At 39.2% G+C, this 18,663-nt stretch overlaps 1 protein-coding gene across 3 annotated transcripts in view; it reads right to left on the reverse strand.

Annotated features, from left to right (window-relative positions):
* Positions 1-1,225: 1,225 nt before the first annotated feature.
* Positions 1,226-18,663, reverse strand: part of LOC111155704 (synaptojanin 1) — an 87,379-nt gene continuing 69,941 nt past the window's right edge. The window contains exons 25-32 of one of the 3 annotated variants that reach the window (XM_022516019.1): positions 17,633-17,773; positions 17,033-17,071; positions 15,278-15,325; positions 13,984-14,022; positions 13,780-13,850; positions 11,592-11,700; positions 11,140-11,357; positions 1,226-4,266 (exon numbers count right to left, since the gene is read on the reverse strand). In XM_022516019.1, the coding sequence (XP_022371727.1) occupies positions 3,463-4,266; positions 11,140-11,357; positions 11,592-11,700; positions 13,780-13,850; positions 13,984-14,022; positions 15,278-15,325; positions 17,033-17,071; positions 17,633-17,773 (1,469 nt within the window). In that variant the 3' untranslated portion in view covers positions 1,226-3,462. The remainder of the gene's footprint in view (positions 4,267-11,139; positions 11,358-11,591; positions 11,701-13,779; positions 13,851-13,983; positions 14,023-15,277; positions 15,326-17,032; positions 17,072-17,632; positions 17,774-18,663) is intronic. The other 2 variants (XM_022516018.1, XM_022516020.1) reach the window with 2 other exon arrangements.

Below are 18,663 nucleotides of genomic sequence, written 5' to 3' on the forward strand. Positions count from 1 at the left end.
GTTGCCGGGAGTTAAGGACAAGTGAGGGGAGAAGGGATGGGAAGGCAGCAGGGAAAAGGGCAACACAAAGGATCTTCCCGGCGATGGAACTGTTTTGCATCAATGTTAAGGTCCTGGTGGTAGTATTACACTATGGTTTTATAAAATGTTACCACGCAGGGAATTGGGAGGGGGGTACTGCTTAAAGGGCACCTGGGTTCTCTCTATATTATTTCTTACAACTGCGTATATATACACATCTCAATCATCAAAATCAAAAGTTTCTTTAAAAGCTTATCATTCTCGGGGCACTTGTGTGGCTCAGTGGGTTAAGCCTCTGCCTTTGGCTCAGGTCATGATCTCAGGGTCCTGGGATCGAGCCCCGCATTGGGTTCTCTGCTCAGTGGGGAGCCTGCTTCCCCCTCTCTCTCTGCCTGCCTCTCTGCCTAAATGTGATCTCTGTCAAAAAAAATAAATAAAATCTTAAAAAAATAAATAAAAGCCTATCATTCTCTGTAACTTTTTAGAGGTTAATGAACATAATTCAGTGATTTAAGAATCAAGGTTAGGGGTGCCCGGGTAGCTCAGTTGGTTAAGCATACGACTCTTGGTTTTGGCTCAGGTCATGATCTCAGAGTTGTGTCATCGAGTCCCCCAGTGGGCTCTCCGTGCTCAACAGGGAAACTGCCTGAGGTTCTCTCTCTCTCCCTCTGCCCCGCCCCCCATGCTCACACTCTCTCTCTTGCTCTAAAATAAATAAAATCTTTTAAAAAATAAAAAGAATCAAGGCTACTGTCTTGAATAGCAATCATATAGGACTGAAAAAGTCAATACACAGAAGAACTACTAGCCTTGGCCTTGCACTTTGGGTCGTCTTAGGTCAGTCTCTTATGCCTGGCTGTCCTTGGGCCTATCTCCCTTCTCCTCCGACTTGTTTCTTTTGCTGTGGGTGAAAAAATCATCGTTCCTGCTTCAGTGTTATTTTCAAGCCAAGAAGACTTGGAATGAGGGCCTCTCTTACAGAGTAAGTGCATGGACTTCTTAATGATGATTTATAGTCTCAGAATGTCTTCTTACTTCTAGAGTATTACATGGAGAAGTGAAACAGATGAAACAGGGTCTTGAATTAAAATAACCTGATTTGACAATGCAAGTTAATCCCCAATTGTCATTAAACTTGGATACGAAAAGTTCAAAGAAAGTGGCTGAGAAAAATTCTTCCCTCTTGAGCAGAGCAGTCAGCATGGTAAAGACACGTATATTTATTTCATATGACAGCACATTTCACAGGATATGTACAGAATGTTGGTATACCACTGACTTTAATACTGTATTTCTATAAAGTATATAGTTATAAATATTGTATGCCACATAAGCAATAAAATTCTTACATATAAACAGCAATCTACTATAGAGAACAAAGAATTCACGAAGAGATCCTTAGTGTCTAATGTCTGCTCTGCTTTTAACAGAACTGGTAAATATTTTAATAACACAGAATTATGGCTAGTTATTTGCAGCATACCTTTGACTTTCAGAACTCTGTGCCCTTTCAGCAACGTGCCAAATATAGTTTTCCTGATAAAGGCTGAGCTGCTGCCTGATATGTATATTGTAGACAGTAGTTTATACTCAATAGGAAACATTGCTCACAGAACCGCGATCTGCACTAGTGAAGTAGATAATGAATTCTGCTAAGGGAGAGCAAATACCATATACACTAATCACATAGATGTTAAAGCCACAGTTTCAACAAGTTAATTCACATTCTGAAGCACACTGCTTATAGTAATACTGCTGTTTAAAATATACTACTGCTGAAATGATTAGAACCCTCAAAAAGCACAATATAAAACTCACAAGAGTTATTTCTAACAGCAAATCTGGGCTGTCAACAGAGGGAGGATTACTTCTATAAATATAGTATTTTGATAAACATTTGAGCATTTGGAAAAGTGCTTTTTTCCTACTAGATTTGCTTTACGTATTTGAGTGCAATGCAGTTTGCTGTGCTTTTCTCCATTTTACACAATCTTAGCCATGAATTCTATTTTCTGATATTCTCCCAATGCACCTCTCTGAAGGTTGAATGTGGACAATGGAATTTAGGTGGACATATACAACTCTTTATATAAAAGGAACGTTAATATAAGTCTTACCGGGTAAAGATGATTTTAACTTAAACAACAAAACAACTATTGTCCAAGGAGTTTTCTTTTGGGGATTACTGAATGGTATCAAAATACTACATTGTGTAAAAATTCTGTGAACTTCATAAAATTAATAAAAGCAGGATCAGTTGCATACTGGCAGTGCAGGAGACAAAACCCACAGCTGATTTGAGGGGTGGCCTCTCACGATGTAAAGCAGCATCACGGAGCCTCCCAAGGGGACAGAGCACACACTCTGATTCCCCAGTTCCAAGCATTCTGAGTAGATCCCCATGCAGGCATCCTGAGGGCTGCTGCCTTCCTGCCAACGAAGTTCCAGAGCGAAAGCAGCAAAGATGAAGTGTGGGAGGGAAAAGGGCGACATACACCTTAGTGCAGAGAGAGGGGAGTGCGTTTAGCTCTAAAATTTCTCATTAAACTTGGAGGTATGTGCCTTCCTGACAGATAAGGCCACAGTGCTTTTTTGTAAGGGCCGGAATGTCCATCCACAAAATCGACTGCTTCCAGCTGCCAAGAACCCCTCCCAGAGAAAAGCTGTGCTGGAGTCACAGTAACAAAGATGTGTGTGTTCAGGGGAGCGGGATGGAATGGCAGGAAAATCTGGTAGTGAGATTCTAGGTTTGGAAAGAAAATCAGTGAAATGTCCAAATTTCATTTATAGCCATCCTTTCGGTAATGAAATACTGAAAAGCGAACTGTTAGAACTTTTAGGTAAAATCTGGCCTGAGTTACAGCCTAGAATTTATGAGTTTTATAATTATATAAAAGTGTATGTGAATATGTGTGTGTGTGTGTGTGTGTGTGTGTGTGTGTGTGTAGTGTGTACACACACTTTTTTTTAAAGCCACGCCTTTCAAAACTGTTTCAGTATAACTTTGATAGCTCTTTGGTGAATACTTGGAAACACCAATTGTTTCCAAGAACGAAAGAGCTGGCAGAAATGTCAGCTAGAAGTTTGGGGTTTTTGAGTTTCTTCAGAGAAGACTGGCAAAGAATTTCTGAATAAGGACTACTTTTTTTTGAAAGTAGTTTTGAGCACTGTTTGTGGCTACTACTCTCTCTTACTTATCCGAACAGAAACACACCAAAACTCCAGGTATTAATGAGAAGGACTTTTTTCCTTATTTCCAATATACACATACTCCAACTCTGTACACATTAAATAGTGGTATTTCATGACAACATCAGTGCACTTAACAATTACTTATTGCACATAATGAATAACTAATGCCCAATTCTTTTGGCTCTAACCTGCCCAAACTAAAAAAACAAAACAAAACAAAAAAAAACAATTGTTTTCTATTGCATAACCTTATCTTTCTGTAAAATCTAGTGTGGGTGATGCCTTAGATGCCAAGGTTGTGAAAGGAGCTCCAGAAGGGGTGGTGGCAGGTGGGAGCAGAGTGACAGGAGGTGGAGGTGGTCTTCTTGATGGCAACGCACAGAAAGGAACATTTGTACCTTTATTCCAGTCATCATCAAAGGTCGCGCTGGAGCCAGAAAGTGAACTTGGCTGATGATCCAGTAAGTCTGGACATGCTAACTTTGACTTCCCTTTCACACCAAAGTCGTCTTCTTCCTCGAAGGTTACCCATCCTATTGGGTTGCTGATGGTTGCCGTAGACTGGCCCTGCAGATCAAAACTGTCCTTAAAACCATCCAGTGAAGATGCGGGCTTGCTACTGGTATGACCCAGAGGCTTCAGAGAAGGGAAAGGACTGTTAGCAACAGGCTCTTCTTTGGAGAGCCATGAAGTTGCCTCAGATTCTTGAGACTCGGCTCTAAATGGGTTTCCGGGAGTGGCGGTCCTGTCCGTAAAAGGATTTGTGCTGCTCAAGCTAGTAACAAATGGGTTTGGAGAACATCGCATATTTTCCTGGGCTTTACTCCGGGCTGGAATTGGAGGCATGCAACTTACAGAACTCAAAGTAGTCACGTTACTTTGTGTTGCAGAAGGCAACTGAACCAACCCCTTTGGGTTTGGAGTTAGAACAGATGATGTTTGAACAGATAACTGAGGCTTGGATACAGCAAGCACATTAAATGACAGATCTTCAAACGGGTCACTCTTTAAGGGTGATTCCAGTCTGACAGCAGAGACTCCATTTGCTTTTACCTGAAAAGAGAGCACTCAATAATCAGAAAAAAAAAAAAAAAAGGTAATATATAGTTTTTAACACCTCCCCTATGCTTCCTGTCTCTATTCTTCATTCTGGAGGGGCAAGTATACAAACTTGAAAGTAAAAATGGCTTCGTGTAGTTTGTTACTCTGGTGGTTTCAGTAAGATGAAACAACTAAAACCTTATTCTTTAAAAACTCTCTACTAAATAAACCCTTTTATTACACACATTTTTTAAACCCTGAAGAAATTAAAAAGAGACTGTTCCCTTCATGCAAGTCCTAATATGGTAAAATGGAGGTACAGAATTAGCAAATGACTTTTGCTCATGCCCTGTTCTATCAAATGTTAGCACAAACTTCAGAAACCCATATCCAGAACTTACGCTAAATCTATACATTAGACTTCCAACACCAATCTATGATGATGATGTGGTTTCATTGTTCTTTTAAATATATTTTCATTTAAAGTTAATGTTACTACGGAAACTCAACTTTACGAATGACATGGATTTTATTAGTATATTTGTATTCATAAGCTAAAGACAACGCATCTTTTCTATTTGGAAAAAAGAATTTTTAGAGCATTCTTTGCCTTTTAAGTTCCCCTTCATAGACCGAACAATGTGACAATATTCCTCAGTTGACCCTCTTCATCTTATGATAAAATGTTCCAAAACAGACGTGCTTATTAATAATCATACCCAGTGACCGTTTAAAAGCAGGGGGGAAATCCCATTATCTATTTGGTGTACTCTAAAACCGAGATGAGTGCAACACAGTCCTTTCTACGTGACAGAGTTGGCTGTGAAGTGGGAGGAGGAGTGTTCCGAATTACTTCATGGTCGTAGCAGGTGTGCACCCTGTGCCTAGCTCACAAAGAAACCAGTGGAAGTGGAGCGTGGCTATGGGCCTGAGCAAAGGCAACCTTTCTAATGGGAAGGAGAACCCTGGCCTTATCAGCAAATAAGCTCATCAGATGTTTCATTTTAATTTAAAAAAATAGCAACTGTGCATAATTATTAAAACTAAAGAGATGACTTGGATACGGATGTCGAATTTAAAGAGAAGACAAACTTTAGGTTGGAAAGGACAGGGGAGGGAGAATTTTAGCTCAAGCCCTGCAAGTAACAAAATGGAGCACTACTCGAAATGAATTCAGATAGTTGTGAAGTCAAAATAACTAAATGTTCGCAAACTGTGTTGAAAAAAAGAACAGCAGTTTTTCCCCTGAAACATAATTGCATATTATGAAACAGTAACTTGCTACTTTAACCCCAGGGAAGGCTGTTCATTTGTACAAAGAAATGATAGATAATTTCATTAAGTGAGTAACTTTCAAGTATATAACTGTTTTATTCAATTGTCCTAGGACATACTTAATAATTGAATGAACAAGTATGTTATCTTCAACTTAATATAATAGTAAATTTGTACAAAAGTAAACATTTAACAGATTCAAAACTGTATTCTAAGTGTATTAAAGGTAACCATATTTATATATGAAAATTTGCTTAAGAGAAATCTGTTAGAGACATAAAAAATTATAATTAACTCTACATTACCCATAATCTCTGGATTATTATGATTAATACAACAAAATGGGAGTACCCAATAGGGTCTCGGACCCAATTCTCCCATGGCGGATGAACAGTCCACAACACAGAAAGGAGAATTTTATGCTTTGCACAACTTAGAATAGCAGGCCCTTGGCAAATGAATGCTCTACATTTAAGTATCTTTATTTTAATATATAAAAAAACTTGTTTTCAAAATATATTAAGGGTAATTTGACAGAAGCAGGATGATTTTACCCAATCACACTTGAAATTACAATGAGAGCCACACCACCATTCACTGTATTAGAATTAAGTTATAATTTCAGCAGGATTTGTGAATTAACATTTTTAAAATGAGGTACCTTTACAGAGAAAGGTGTTGGAAGGACCTTAAAATAATCCCATTATAATATTAACTTTTATCTTTCCAAATCATCAGTTCTTCCTTACCAAAAATAATCCTGTTAGTAAAGTTCTTTGAAAAAAAAAATTCCCAAAAGAAACCTAAGAAAAAAGGTTGAATTTTCTATTTATGTACTTATGCCATTATTAAAACCAAGACCCAGTTTGGTCTTGCCAAACAGACTTTCCAATACCTAAAGCTTACCTTCTTGGAGTTATACTTTTTAGTTTTGTTAATTTTCATAAAAAAAAAAAGCAAAAAAAAAATGGTAAAGCATTAACAAGAACTAAAATGGTTCTTAAGAATTTGAAATACTAAGAAAAAAAAAGCAGGTTTATGGTATGATAATAGAATTTATTAATGTGGACAGGTGGTTTTAAAAATGGGTGAGACTTTAGATGTATGAAGCAAAAGATTCATACATCTAATGTGCTAAGACAGATGAAAAGCACAGATAAGATTGAGAAAGAGTCCAATACCTGTTACCCTGATGCTTGCTCCTGCTTTGAGAAAGGGAACACAGACATCAAAGGAGAGCGTTAGGAGGACAATCTGAGACCAACCGGCAACCCTAACAATTCAGTCTTCAAAATGCTTTTATGTCTGTATTATACACAGAACCCGAGGGCGGCAAAATGTGCAGGTCACACCATGCGTTCAAGAGACGACTCTAATCTTTTGTCATTTTGAATTAAAAAAATGTATCATTAAATTAGGGCTCAAACTTCAGTTCTGTCAGAGGCGGATGACTAGCCACTTCCAAATTTTGTTCCTACAAAAGTAATATTCCAAATAGGTTTTGGGATCTCTAAGAAAAGCAGTCTAATGTCCCCCTGCCTCTGCCAAGTCCTACGGTGAAGCCCTAACTCTCAGTGGGATGGTGTTTGGAGGTGGCGCCTCTGGGGGGTGACTGGGGTTAGATGAGGCCAGGAGGGTGGGGACTCAGAGGGATCTGTGCCCTCATGAAAGGACGAGTCAGAGAGCGGGCTCTCTCCTCCTCTGGAAGGCCCGAGGAAGGGTCACGTGAGCACACAGGGAGAGGCAGTCTGCAAGGTGGGAAACGAACCCTCACCAGAACCCAGCTGTGCTGGTATCCTGATCTCAGACTTCGAGCCTCCAGAGCTCTAAGAACACACATTTCTGTGGTTTAAGCCACCCCGTTTTTGTTATGGCCGCCCAGGAAGAGGACAACAGCCACAAGATAGCCCATGGGGTTATCATGAGAGAAAATGTATAAAATGGCACCACTTTGCAAAGGTACTACCCTATTGAAAAATCAGTATTTATTTTAACAAAATGACCAGGATCCAGGCATATTCTATATTAAGCAAATTTTTAGAAGGATGGTAACACTATCATTAATTCACCTCAGAATTTATTAGTGGTAAGGTACAACAAAATAAAAAACCGGAGCCTATTTTTGTTGTTTAAAAATGAAATCATCTTTCCATAACACAGCAGTATTTTTTTTAATACAGTAGTCTCAAAAACAGTTTTGAGCAAATCTTCCCCAATATCTAAAGCTTACCTTATTTTAAAATATCAAAACTCATTTTTACAATTGAGGAAGTCACCACTCTGAAGTATATTAAACGTGAACAGAGTTTCCTGATTACTAAACACGAAGACTCCTGAATTTAAACAAGTACTTTTTCGATGATGTCAGGGCTATGTGTCTTGGCTTTGGCACTGAGAGAAGAAGGTAGGAGGTATTGAATAGATCCAGAATGCTGAGATTTCCTACATGGTCTCTTACGTGGTCTCTTCCCTCCCTGTCAGCTCTCATGACGACAGTATAGCAGTGAGGCTATTCCTTTATCTCTGGTTGAATTTCCTAACTTCCAGCTCTTAGATGACAATCAGACGACTAAGATGCCAGATGTGAGGCAGAGAAGGAAGGCATTTCTACATTTTGTACATGTTATATAGTCATCTGCATTGGACAAATCTTCTCTGTAGAAAATTATAGAGTCAAAGACCATTTAAATAATAATAAAAAGGAAAGCTGGGCCATGTATGTTTTTATGTTTTAAATACCTTGTAGATTTGGGGCAGAATTAATAACAAAGACTTGTAAAAATTACCAAGTGTTCAATTCTTTTTTTTTTTTTTAAAGATTTTATTTATTTATTTGACAGAGAGAGATTACAAGTAGACGGAGAGGCAGGCAGAGAGAGAGAGAGAGGGAAGCACGCTCCCTGCTGAGCAGAGAGCCCTATGCAGGACTCGATCCCAGGACCCTGAGATCATGACCTGAGCCGAAGGCAGCGGCTTAACCCACTGAGCCACCCAGGCGCCCCAAGTGTTCAATTCTAAGACGATTTCACATATCACCAAAATATCAGATATGTCATATTTTAAATTCTTATCATTTTCAACCTATAGCTCTGGGAGATTTTTTAATTTTAGGCATTTATTATTTTTTGAATAGGCATTATTTTTATGGTTCAAAATCCAAGAGGTACGAGAAGGTAAAATGCTTCCCTTCCTTCCATCCCCCCAGCACTCTCCTCTCCTTGGAGGAAATTCTTAACCACTCTGTGATCCTTTCCAAAGACAAGTCTGCACACAAACAAGACCCTCTGCTCCCCCAAGAGAGAAAAGTGTGTGTGTGTAATGAATGTTTGGAGGAATCTGGTATTAATGACTAAAGTAAAAAGAATATTTAGAATTTAAAACAGACATCTTTGGTAGTTTCAAAGAAGTGGATAATACAAGATTCGAGGAGAATGTTCTCTACCAGGCCACACAGGAAGCACATGCTGTCTGCCACCAAATCACCCACCCATTCCAATGAAAAAGAGAAATCAAAACAACAGAAAAGGGGCGCCTGGGTGGCTCAGTGGGTTAAGCCGCTGCCTTCGGCTCAGGTCATGATCTCAGGGTCCTGGGATCGAGCCCCGCATTGGGCTCTCTGCTCAGCAAGGAGCCTGCTTCCTCCTCTTTCTCTGCCTGCCTCTCTGCCTGCTTGTGATCTCTGTCTGTCAAATAAATAAATAAAATCTTAAAAAAAAAAAAAAAAAAACCAGAAAATGACCTAAGAAAATGTTAATGCAGTAGTCATGGGAATATTCGCCCTATGGTACATCCATGTTATTTTCTACTGAAAACTGAAATCTTACTGAACAGTTGGCTCTTTCTCAAGTTTTCCAGAGTACTGGATCTATGTTCATACTGGTCTAAGAATACTTAAACCGTTACAGACTTAGGAATTAAGGTTCACTTTTACTATAAAATAGAGGCTCACTTCCTCTCCTAAAAAAGTAGTAGAAAGCTCTAAGATGGCTAGTTTGAAATTTTTTTGCCCTCCAATTACATCTAAAAAAATTTTATTCAACATTTCTTTGGGTATTCGAATAAAGTTAAAAACATTGTTCTTTAAGATCTACTTATTTGAGAGAGAAAGACAGGGTGCGTGTGTGCGCATGGGGAAGGGGCTGAGGGAGAGGGAGAGAACCTCAAGCAGCCTCCCCATGAGTGCAGAGCCCAACATGGGGCTGGATCTCAAGAACCTGAGGTCGTGATCTAAGCCAAAAGCAAGAGTCGGGCACCCAACCGACTGAGTCACCCAGGCACCCTGCCCTCCAATTACATAAAAACTAAACAAAACAAAAAAGCCAAGAGTACACATTACAAGAAAATGAGAAGAAAAATTCAGAACTCACTAAAAGGGGATTGGCAGAGAGAAAGGAATAGTGGACATTTGTGGTTTGAAGGATTTCTACAGTGTTTTATGTATCACCGACGTGTCAATTTTCTGAACTAAAAAATGTAGAATACTTTATGCTATTAATCAGCTTAAGAGAACATTTTATTTCTTTCAATTATATATACTTCTTCAGTTTTTACAAAGGTGACCAATTGTCTGGGAAAGAGGTGAGTGCTAACAATAGTCATTTTAAGACTCATGTTTACTTTAATATCTGTTTTTCACCACATAGAAGCCCAAGAAGCTGTTGACTTCTGCCTACTAGCTGACATCTCCAGATATCTGTAAAAATAGATACAAACTATTATTTATAAATGTGCCTAAGGGGCATTTGCCAATGTGTACTATTTGTGTATTTTAGGTCTTCACATAGTTTAAAAGCAGACTTCTAAAGCTTTACCCATTTCTTTGGTCTTGATGGCATTTTCAAGTTAAAACTTTGGGATAAAATAAATTGTAAGGCTGGACAACAAAAAGTGTTCTTACTAAGCATGAATTTTAACGATTTTACTAGAATGTATATAACAAAGTAAAATCGCATCCAATAAAGTAGAACAATTTAACTTGCATGACAATCCTGTATAAAAATAACTGTATGTACACACCACAAGTCTTTCCAGTGTGAGGTCAGGCCGGCAGAGCAAAAGTCCTTGTGATCTTCTGATTTTCACCCACGAAGGCAATGGCAATGCTTTCTGAGCAACACCAATGAGGTGACCTCATTCTCTGGATGGTTTCTACTTGGTCATTGAGCACACAGCCAAAACATCTAAACTGGTCCAATGACTGACCTGGAAACACCTGAGGACCCCAGGGCCAGCTCCACCACAGAGAAGGACTACCACTTGCTGCTGGAGGAACGAAAGGATTATTCTCTGCTTGCTGGAAATTCACCACACTGCCAAATGGTAAGGCATCTCTCTCCAGAAAGTGAAAGCCAAAACTAATATATTAGCCGTGAACAACAAGAAAAATACACTCCTGTTGGTCCTAGTATATTAACTATCTAAAGTAAAATGTGCATTTAAAAAAATGAAAGTCACAAACACTGTAAATGTTAACAAGATAAAACAGCCTGGGAAACACTTGGAAATGCCCTCAAGACCCCAATTTCAAGCTTGCTCTCTGAGAACCCCTGATCTCAGCGAAGACTACGCCAGAGGCTTTTTAGGGCGACCTTGTTCATCCGCGGAACTTACTTGTGGTTGTGACGAAGGCTCCGAAGGCAAGCTGTGGGACGACCTGCTGCGAGGGGGTGGCTGAGGCGGCGTTTCCAAGTTGGGCTGGGCAGCAGACTGAGGCGAAGGGGCTGCGACAGGGACAAGCGGCTCCTGCAGCTTCTGAACAGGCGGGGGTGGAGAAGGCTGCACAGGAAGGGCAGCCTGAGGCTTCAGCGGTTCAGGAAGAAGAACGGACCCTACACAATGAATTTTCAGATGTTAGGTATTTTCTAGAAAACCGCATTCTGTTCTTCCTTCTGTGAGGTGTTGGGGTGTTCTAGTCCCCCGCTCCCTCACCGAGCAGCCTCATTTCTTGCTGCAGGGAGAAGGAAGGGTATCCCTACTCGAGTACGTTGCCGAAGGTGAGAGGAGGGGAAAAGGACACGTGAAAAAATTCAGAATGAAACTAAAATTTCTAATATAGGGTCTACCTTTCGCCACTTCTGGTGGTTTGCTTTGGCCTTCAGGGGTCAGTCTGCCAGCAGATGCCCGAGCATGGCTCTGCGGGGCACTGATCACTCCAGCACGGGGCGGAATAGTCTAAAAATGGGAAAAAAACATTTGAGACATTTACTCAACCCAGGCGCCCCCCCACAGACACTTTAATGCGGGGTGTAATATTATATGCGGTAAAGGACTTTTAGGGTGGGTGTTAACTAGACAGCTACAACAGGAAAGACAAAGTTTTCTGTCTCAGAAATGCTCTATCCATTTCTTACTAGGAATTAGAAGCGGTTTCATCAGAAGCAGCCCCTTCTCTTCTCCAGAGAGTACCAGCTCCAGGGTCCCACTCCTAAGCAAGGGCCCCCATCCAGTGCAGGCACCACTGGACAAGCCACTGGTTCTGGTTCCCATCTTCTTTTATTACTTACTTGTTAGATCCCAGAGAAAATGTTCATTTGGGTAAATATTAGAGTAATTTCATGTGTACGAGTACAAAGGCTAAACACAGAAAACCCCAGATTTACAGGGAAGGGAAAAGCCCTGTGGCACTATCCACGCCCCTACTCTTCCTACCTTCAGAACCAGTTAGTACCTGGACTCCTATCATAAATGTTCTCCCTGCGATCTGGTTATAAAATTCTTCCTCTTGAAGGATGACTTTCTATCCTCATTAATTACTCAGGTAATACCTTAAAAAGCTGCCCAAACACACTGCCATCTCATAAACTTTGAGATTCTAAGTTATTTAGGGACCATAATTACTGAAGGACATCACTTTTGTTCAAATAATAAAGTGTGTATGTGTGTGTGTGCGTGTGTGCGCGCGTGTGTGTATATATATATATATATTTTTTTTTAGAGAAGGAAAATTCTAATGAAACTTTATTCACCATGAATTTTTCTACAATTTAAAGACTTTTCTGTAAAACACAAAGCTTTGGTTTAGTGTCAGTTAATACTATGGCAATAAAACACATCACCTACTATCCTTGACGGCTACAGTCTTAGTTTCAGAGAATCATTTGCTCTACCTTGTACCTAGCATCTCACTTTTTTTTAAATTAACATATAATGTATTATTTGTTTCAGGGATACAGGTCTGTGAATCATCAGTCTTACACAACTCACAGCACTCACCACAGCACATACCCTCCCCACTGTCCATCACCCAGTCTCCCCATCCCTCCCCCTCCACCCCCCAGCAACCCTCAGTTTGTTTCCTGAGATTAAGAGTCTCTTATGCTTTGTTTCCCTTCCAATTCCATCTTATTTCATTTTCCCCTCCCTTCCCCCAACGATCTCCCCACCCTGCCTCTAAAATTCCTTATATCAGAGAGATCATGTGATAATTGTCTTTCTCTGATTGACTTATTTTGCTTAGCATGATACCCTCTAGTTCCAAACACATTGTTGCAAATGGAAAGATTTTTGGCTTTTTGATGGCTGCACAGTATTCCAGTGTGTGTGTGTGTGTGTGTGTGTGTGTGTGTGTGTGTGTATGCCACATCTTCTTTATCCATTCATCTGTTGATGGACATCTCCGCTCTTTCCATAGTTTGGCTACTATGACATTGCTGCTCTAAAAACTGGGGTGCACATGCCCCTTCGGATTACTACATTTGTATCTTCTGGGTAAATAGTAGTAGTGCAATTGCTGGCTCGTAGGGTAGCTCTATTTTCAACTTTCTGAAGAACCTCATGCTGTTTTCCAGAGTGGCTGCACCAGCTTGCATTCCCACCAACAGTGTAGGAGGGTTCCCCTTCTCTGTATCCTCACCAACATCTGTCTTTTCTGACTTATTAATTTTAGCCATTCTGACTGGTGTGAGGTGGTACCTTACTGTGGTTTTGATTTGTATTTCCCTGAGGCCGAGTGATGTTGAGCACTTTTTCATGTGTCTGTTAGCCATTCGGATGTCTTCTTGGCAGAAATGTCTGTTCATGGCTTCTGCCCATTTCCTGATTGGATTATTTGTTCTTTGGGTGTTTGTTATCTTTGAAGAGTTAATGTTATCCTTAAAAGGGTACCCTGGAGGTCATCAAGTGCCATTCCCTCATTTTAGAGTTGAGGAAACTAGGCCTTGACACATGATTTTCCGAGATAACACACCTGACTGACAGCAAACAGGGACCCAGACCCTAAACCCGCAGGCCCCCAGGCTAGGTGTTGCCTACCGGTCTGACTGCAGTGTATCCAGCAGGTCCTGGGCCTGTGAGTCCTGCCTGAGGAGAAGGCTGATTGCGTCCTGAAAAAAAGACATCACACCATGTACTTAAGTTTTTTTTTTTAAAGAAAGAAATAAGAACCCATGTACTTCTATCCCAAGTGTCTACATGGTCCAGTTTTAAGGTTAAGTAGCTAAATTCAAGTGTTTTTACCTATATTATCTTTCCGTGTTGTTCCAGGGCTTTTGGGTGCTTAGAAGCAGGAAAGGGAAAAGAAACGAGTCATAAGTAAGCAATCAAGCAACACTGCGTAACATCAGTTGGCTGTTCTGTTTCATTACCAGCACAGATGCGGGCGTGAGATGGGAATCAAAGGTACACTGCTTTGGATAATGATGAAGGCTACTATCTGTCCTGAAGGACATGCCCCAAAAGAGAGAAAAATTAGAATACTCAGAGTGACATTCATGCGAGACAACTTAGCCCTCAGTCTGATCTCTCACGCACAGGGTGACTTCTAAGGTGACCTTCCCAACAGAGTTCTCTCCTGTGAACCTTGAAAACATAAGGTCAGCTTGTGTGAATGGTGACAAGATGTGACCCTACTACCTCTGCTCCCCAGCATACGGAGCATTTTCCAGGTTATATCAGGGGCTCCTAACAGCCCTGTTTTAGGGCTTCGTGCTGTAGCTATCACTATGGATAAAGGAATCTTATGATGAGGTATTTTAGAGTTCTACAACAAAATCCTCTGATTAAAGTAGAAGGCAGGCACATCTCACAACTAAGTATTTGCCTTATGGAAGACAGTGTTAATATGCAGTTCAAATTCACTAGAAAGATACTAGACCTAGACAAACGAAATGAAATAAATCACTCTGGGGGCCAAAAGGAGCATGGGGGACTATTATGGGTGGCATTTCAAATTTAATATTTTTTAAAGGAAATTCAAGTGCAATTGTCATATTAAATACATCAGCCCTTGATAACTATGATCTTAATGAATGGCTTTTAGTCTTAATGGTCTTTTAAGCAAATTTAGTTCAGTATCATTATACATAAAAAATTTATGTTATTTGAAATCACCCACGAAATACTTATTCTTGGACCTGAATTAATAGGGTTTCATGATAATTATTTTTAAAACTGCAGAGTTGGTATAGTACATTTCTAAATGTTTGACTTACTCTGAAAATAATTTTGAAAGGCATTTTTCTTAAAATAACACTGTACAGTAATTCCACCTCCTAAGTAGATATGAAATATATACAAAACAGAGTGCAATACAACATAAGAATCACAGGGTAATTAAATGGGTAGCCCGTTAGAAACTATCCACAACACGGAATGAGAAGAGAGGAAGTACGAGGTTACATGGTGTACATGGAGGAAGGGGAAGTTTACGGGCAGACTAAGGATAGATTTAGTGTGCCTTTAACACACTGGGGTGGCTGACATTTAGCAGTGAGATGAGAGGTCCGTTTCTATGATGCAGAAGTCTTGTTACCTTCCATCTCTCGCCTAGCTGCCCCAGGACTGGGAGGGGCTCCAACACCTTTTCAGAGAAAGAACAGAAGCTGTATATTGTTCAGGGCCCACAGCACAGAATGAAAGGCAGGCGCACAAAACAATTCCTGCATCCAAATGACTTTTGCTAAAAGTTCTTTCACTGCTTTAACTTCTTCAAAGATATTAATACAAACCAAAGTGACTTCAGAAGCCTAGCCGAAACTCCAGTCCTCCCCTTCCTCAAACAGGATAGAAAGGCGATGACAATTTTTTTTTTTACATCAGGTTACGAGCTCTAGGGAATTTTAAAATCTCTTAATGAAAGCCTTGGCTTTATGATCATCTCATTATATTCACAGTTAAATCACTAATAAAAGCTCTAATATTTGACAGTCAAAAAGGAACAGGAAATCACAGATCAATTTCATTTTAAATTTCTATGGGACTATATTAGTTTCTTAGAAGTTAGTTTTTGATGCACTATTTTAAGAAAACTCTAAAGGTACTGTAATGACTTTCTCTAAGTTACTGCCTTAAAGGAGTTATTAGTTTATAGGTTTCAAAAAGTAAGGTGCAAACATTGCCTACAAAAGAATTATGAAAAGAAGCAATTTTTAAAAACTAAGTCAGATTTTAAGTTAAGTTTGCTATAACTTCACAAATTCATTTAAAAATTTATTTATTTTCTGCCGGTTGCTTTCCTAATTGAAGGAAGAGGAGAATTAGGTGTTATCATAAAAATATAAATAAAAGTAGGAGTTTAAAATGGGAAAAATTAAAGTTTTTTTTGTAAGTCGGTGGCAAAGTTATAGTCCAGCAGCATTCTGCAGAAGCTGTCAGGCTGAAATAATTGAGCTGTACTTTTTATACAAAGTCCTTAAGATCTACATATAAGCAGAGACAACCTGGGATAACATGTGAATCGGTCAGCAACGGCATTAGGCAGCCAGAGTGGAATTAGAATGACCACACACATATAGGGAATGAGCCTTAACAGTAGTAACAGTGGATCTTTAAAGGCTCTTCTATGGAACTATGATCACTTGGCTCATCCTCTCCTGAGAACTAGATTAAATGAACTTATCAAATACACACATTTAACTGACTTTTGTGAGAAATTTTCATGTAAACCAAAGTACACTTTTTTAAAAAAGACCCATTTGTTAATAAAAATTTCCTTATTGAAAAAAATAAAATCATTCTCATGTTAAAAAAAAGTGAAGCATGAGTTTTATGACAAGTTATGATAAAGCCATGCAAAATGAAAGATATATTTCAGAAAATTATAGCTTCAATTTGCATTGCTAGGAAATTTTGCTAATCACTAGATTTGCTAAATTCCTAGAAAAGGAAAGTACTAGAGCATCACTAAGCAAATACTTGGAAAATGTTCTATATTTACTATACCTGAATTCCTTTTGAAATTAAGGTGATTTGGGGGAATTAAATCTGTATAACCAACCTAACTATATTTATTAAGAAAAAGCATTATCAGTCTTTGATTGGTAATTTAACTATGTCCACCTGGAGAATGGAATCCTGTATCAGCCTGGCTCATTAGTAAAATTAAACTCTGATCTTTTACTTAACAGGAAAATAATGGAAGTTTGGAGCTATTTTTTAACTTGAAGTATAAATATCATTCACTTTGGCTTTTATCAAACAAATCTAAAATGTCTTTCCATTACAGGGATCAAATTCTAAAAGATGAATAAACCAAGATGCATATATTGTAACAAATATAAACGGTTACCTCCGAATTCTTTTCTAGCAGGTGCAGGACTCCTAGCCCCTTATAGTTCATAAGAAAATATGCAGCAGAAAGGAAAGGACATTAAATAAAGAACTGAAATGTCAAAGATTTACTACAGTATTCATGATGTTAAATATCACGTAGGATCTACATACTAGTACCTTGGTACTACAAAAAAGCTATTATTTAAGGCAAATACTTTTAATAACTTAAGTAATGGCACTATAGTCACTTAAAAAGAATATTTAAGCAAATATATAAAACTTTATTATAAATAAGTATGTGTATGTTCTTCAGATCTAATTATATATTTTACAGAAATTCGTATAACTACATCAAATTAGCAAAAGCAAAACAAACATTTCATGCACACCTATAAGAGGGCAGCTAGAAAAACCCATTATAGAAATCTAGTCGGGAGACACTCTTTCTACCTGTGCCATTGCTCCTACATGTTCCTCAGAGAAAGGCTCAGGCAGTAGCAATAATGATAGAAAAACAGTAAAATCCAGAAGCTCGAAGTCTGAAGACATGCGAAACATTTTAAAATAGAATGGAGGAAGATTTTCAATCTAGCAGAAGTGGAACTCGATTTGTTACCTGAAGGAGGAGGTGGTCTCTGGGGGGGAGCAGGGCGCGCAGGAGGGGCAACCGGGCGGGGAGGAGGAGGCCTCTTGGGCTCCAGGGGCTGAGAATCTCTTTGCTGCTGCTGGGCTGCTGGTAGAGTGTCAAGAGGAGAACCTAAAAAAGTACACGAGGTAAGATCAGGTTCCATGTGGGTGTGAGCACAAGGTATGGTACTTCCCAATACGTATGATGAATTCTCGATTTTGCTCATTTTCTCCCTTTGTACTGTAGTGTACTGACAAGCATTTTTATTATCAATAACGTAAGCAGTTCTGTCATTAAATTCCCCTCTGGTATCACGGAAGCAAATAGTGCTCGCTCTGCATGAATGCCTTACCTAGACCCCAAGTGCTGGGAGCTGATGTACTGAGTGGCCCGATCAAGAGGGCACAAAGCGTTGGTTGAATAAGGTCATTTGTAGTCTACTGGGCCATACAGAGAAGAAAAAAGGAGTCTCTTCTTTTCTTTACACCTTAGCTTATCTTAAATTAATCTAATGAAGCCAGTCCTCTAAGAGTTGTATGGGAGAACTGGAGAAATTTACGAAATGGAGGACAGCTTCTAGAGATATTGGTAAGCACAGAACAGTGATTTAGTCATGCCACATAACAACTTCCAGGACGAATCTTCCAATTTTGAAGGATTAATGACTCTTAAATTTGAATTCAAAAAGATTTTTTTGTCTCTTTTTGCTTCATACCATAATACAGGTTATGTCTAGGTTATATATAGATATAGCCCAGATGGTTTTGAGTGTTTACTCTAATAGAAAAACAACAATTTTAAGAGCTGGATAAACCTGAACTCATAGAAAAAAAGGTTTAATGAAAACCTCATCTAATGAAAGTGATGATGAGTTTCCTTTCCACTTAGGGCTTACCATCTACAGGTGTCCTCTTTTGTGTGCACAGAAAACACAGTACAGATCCAAAGGCATCAGAGATTTGACCATCTAAAATCAAACAGATCAGCTAGGGCAAGTCACAGAAAACTTGAAAGAAAAT

This window comes from Enhydra lutris, unplaced genomic scaffold, assembly GCF_002288905.1.
Source record: "Enhydra lutris kenyoni isolate GAN:26980312 unplaced genomic scaffold, ASM228890v2 scaffoldscaffold43, whole genome shotgun sequence".
Lineage (NCBI taxonomy): Eukaryota > Metazoa > Chordata > Mammalia > Carnivora > Mustelidae > Enhydra > Enhydra lutris.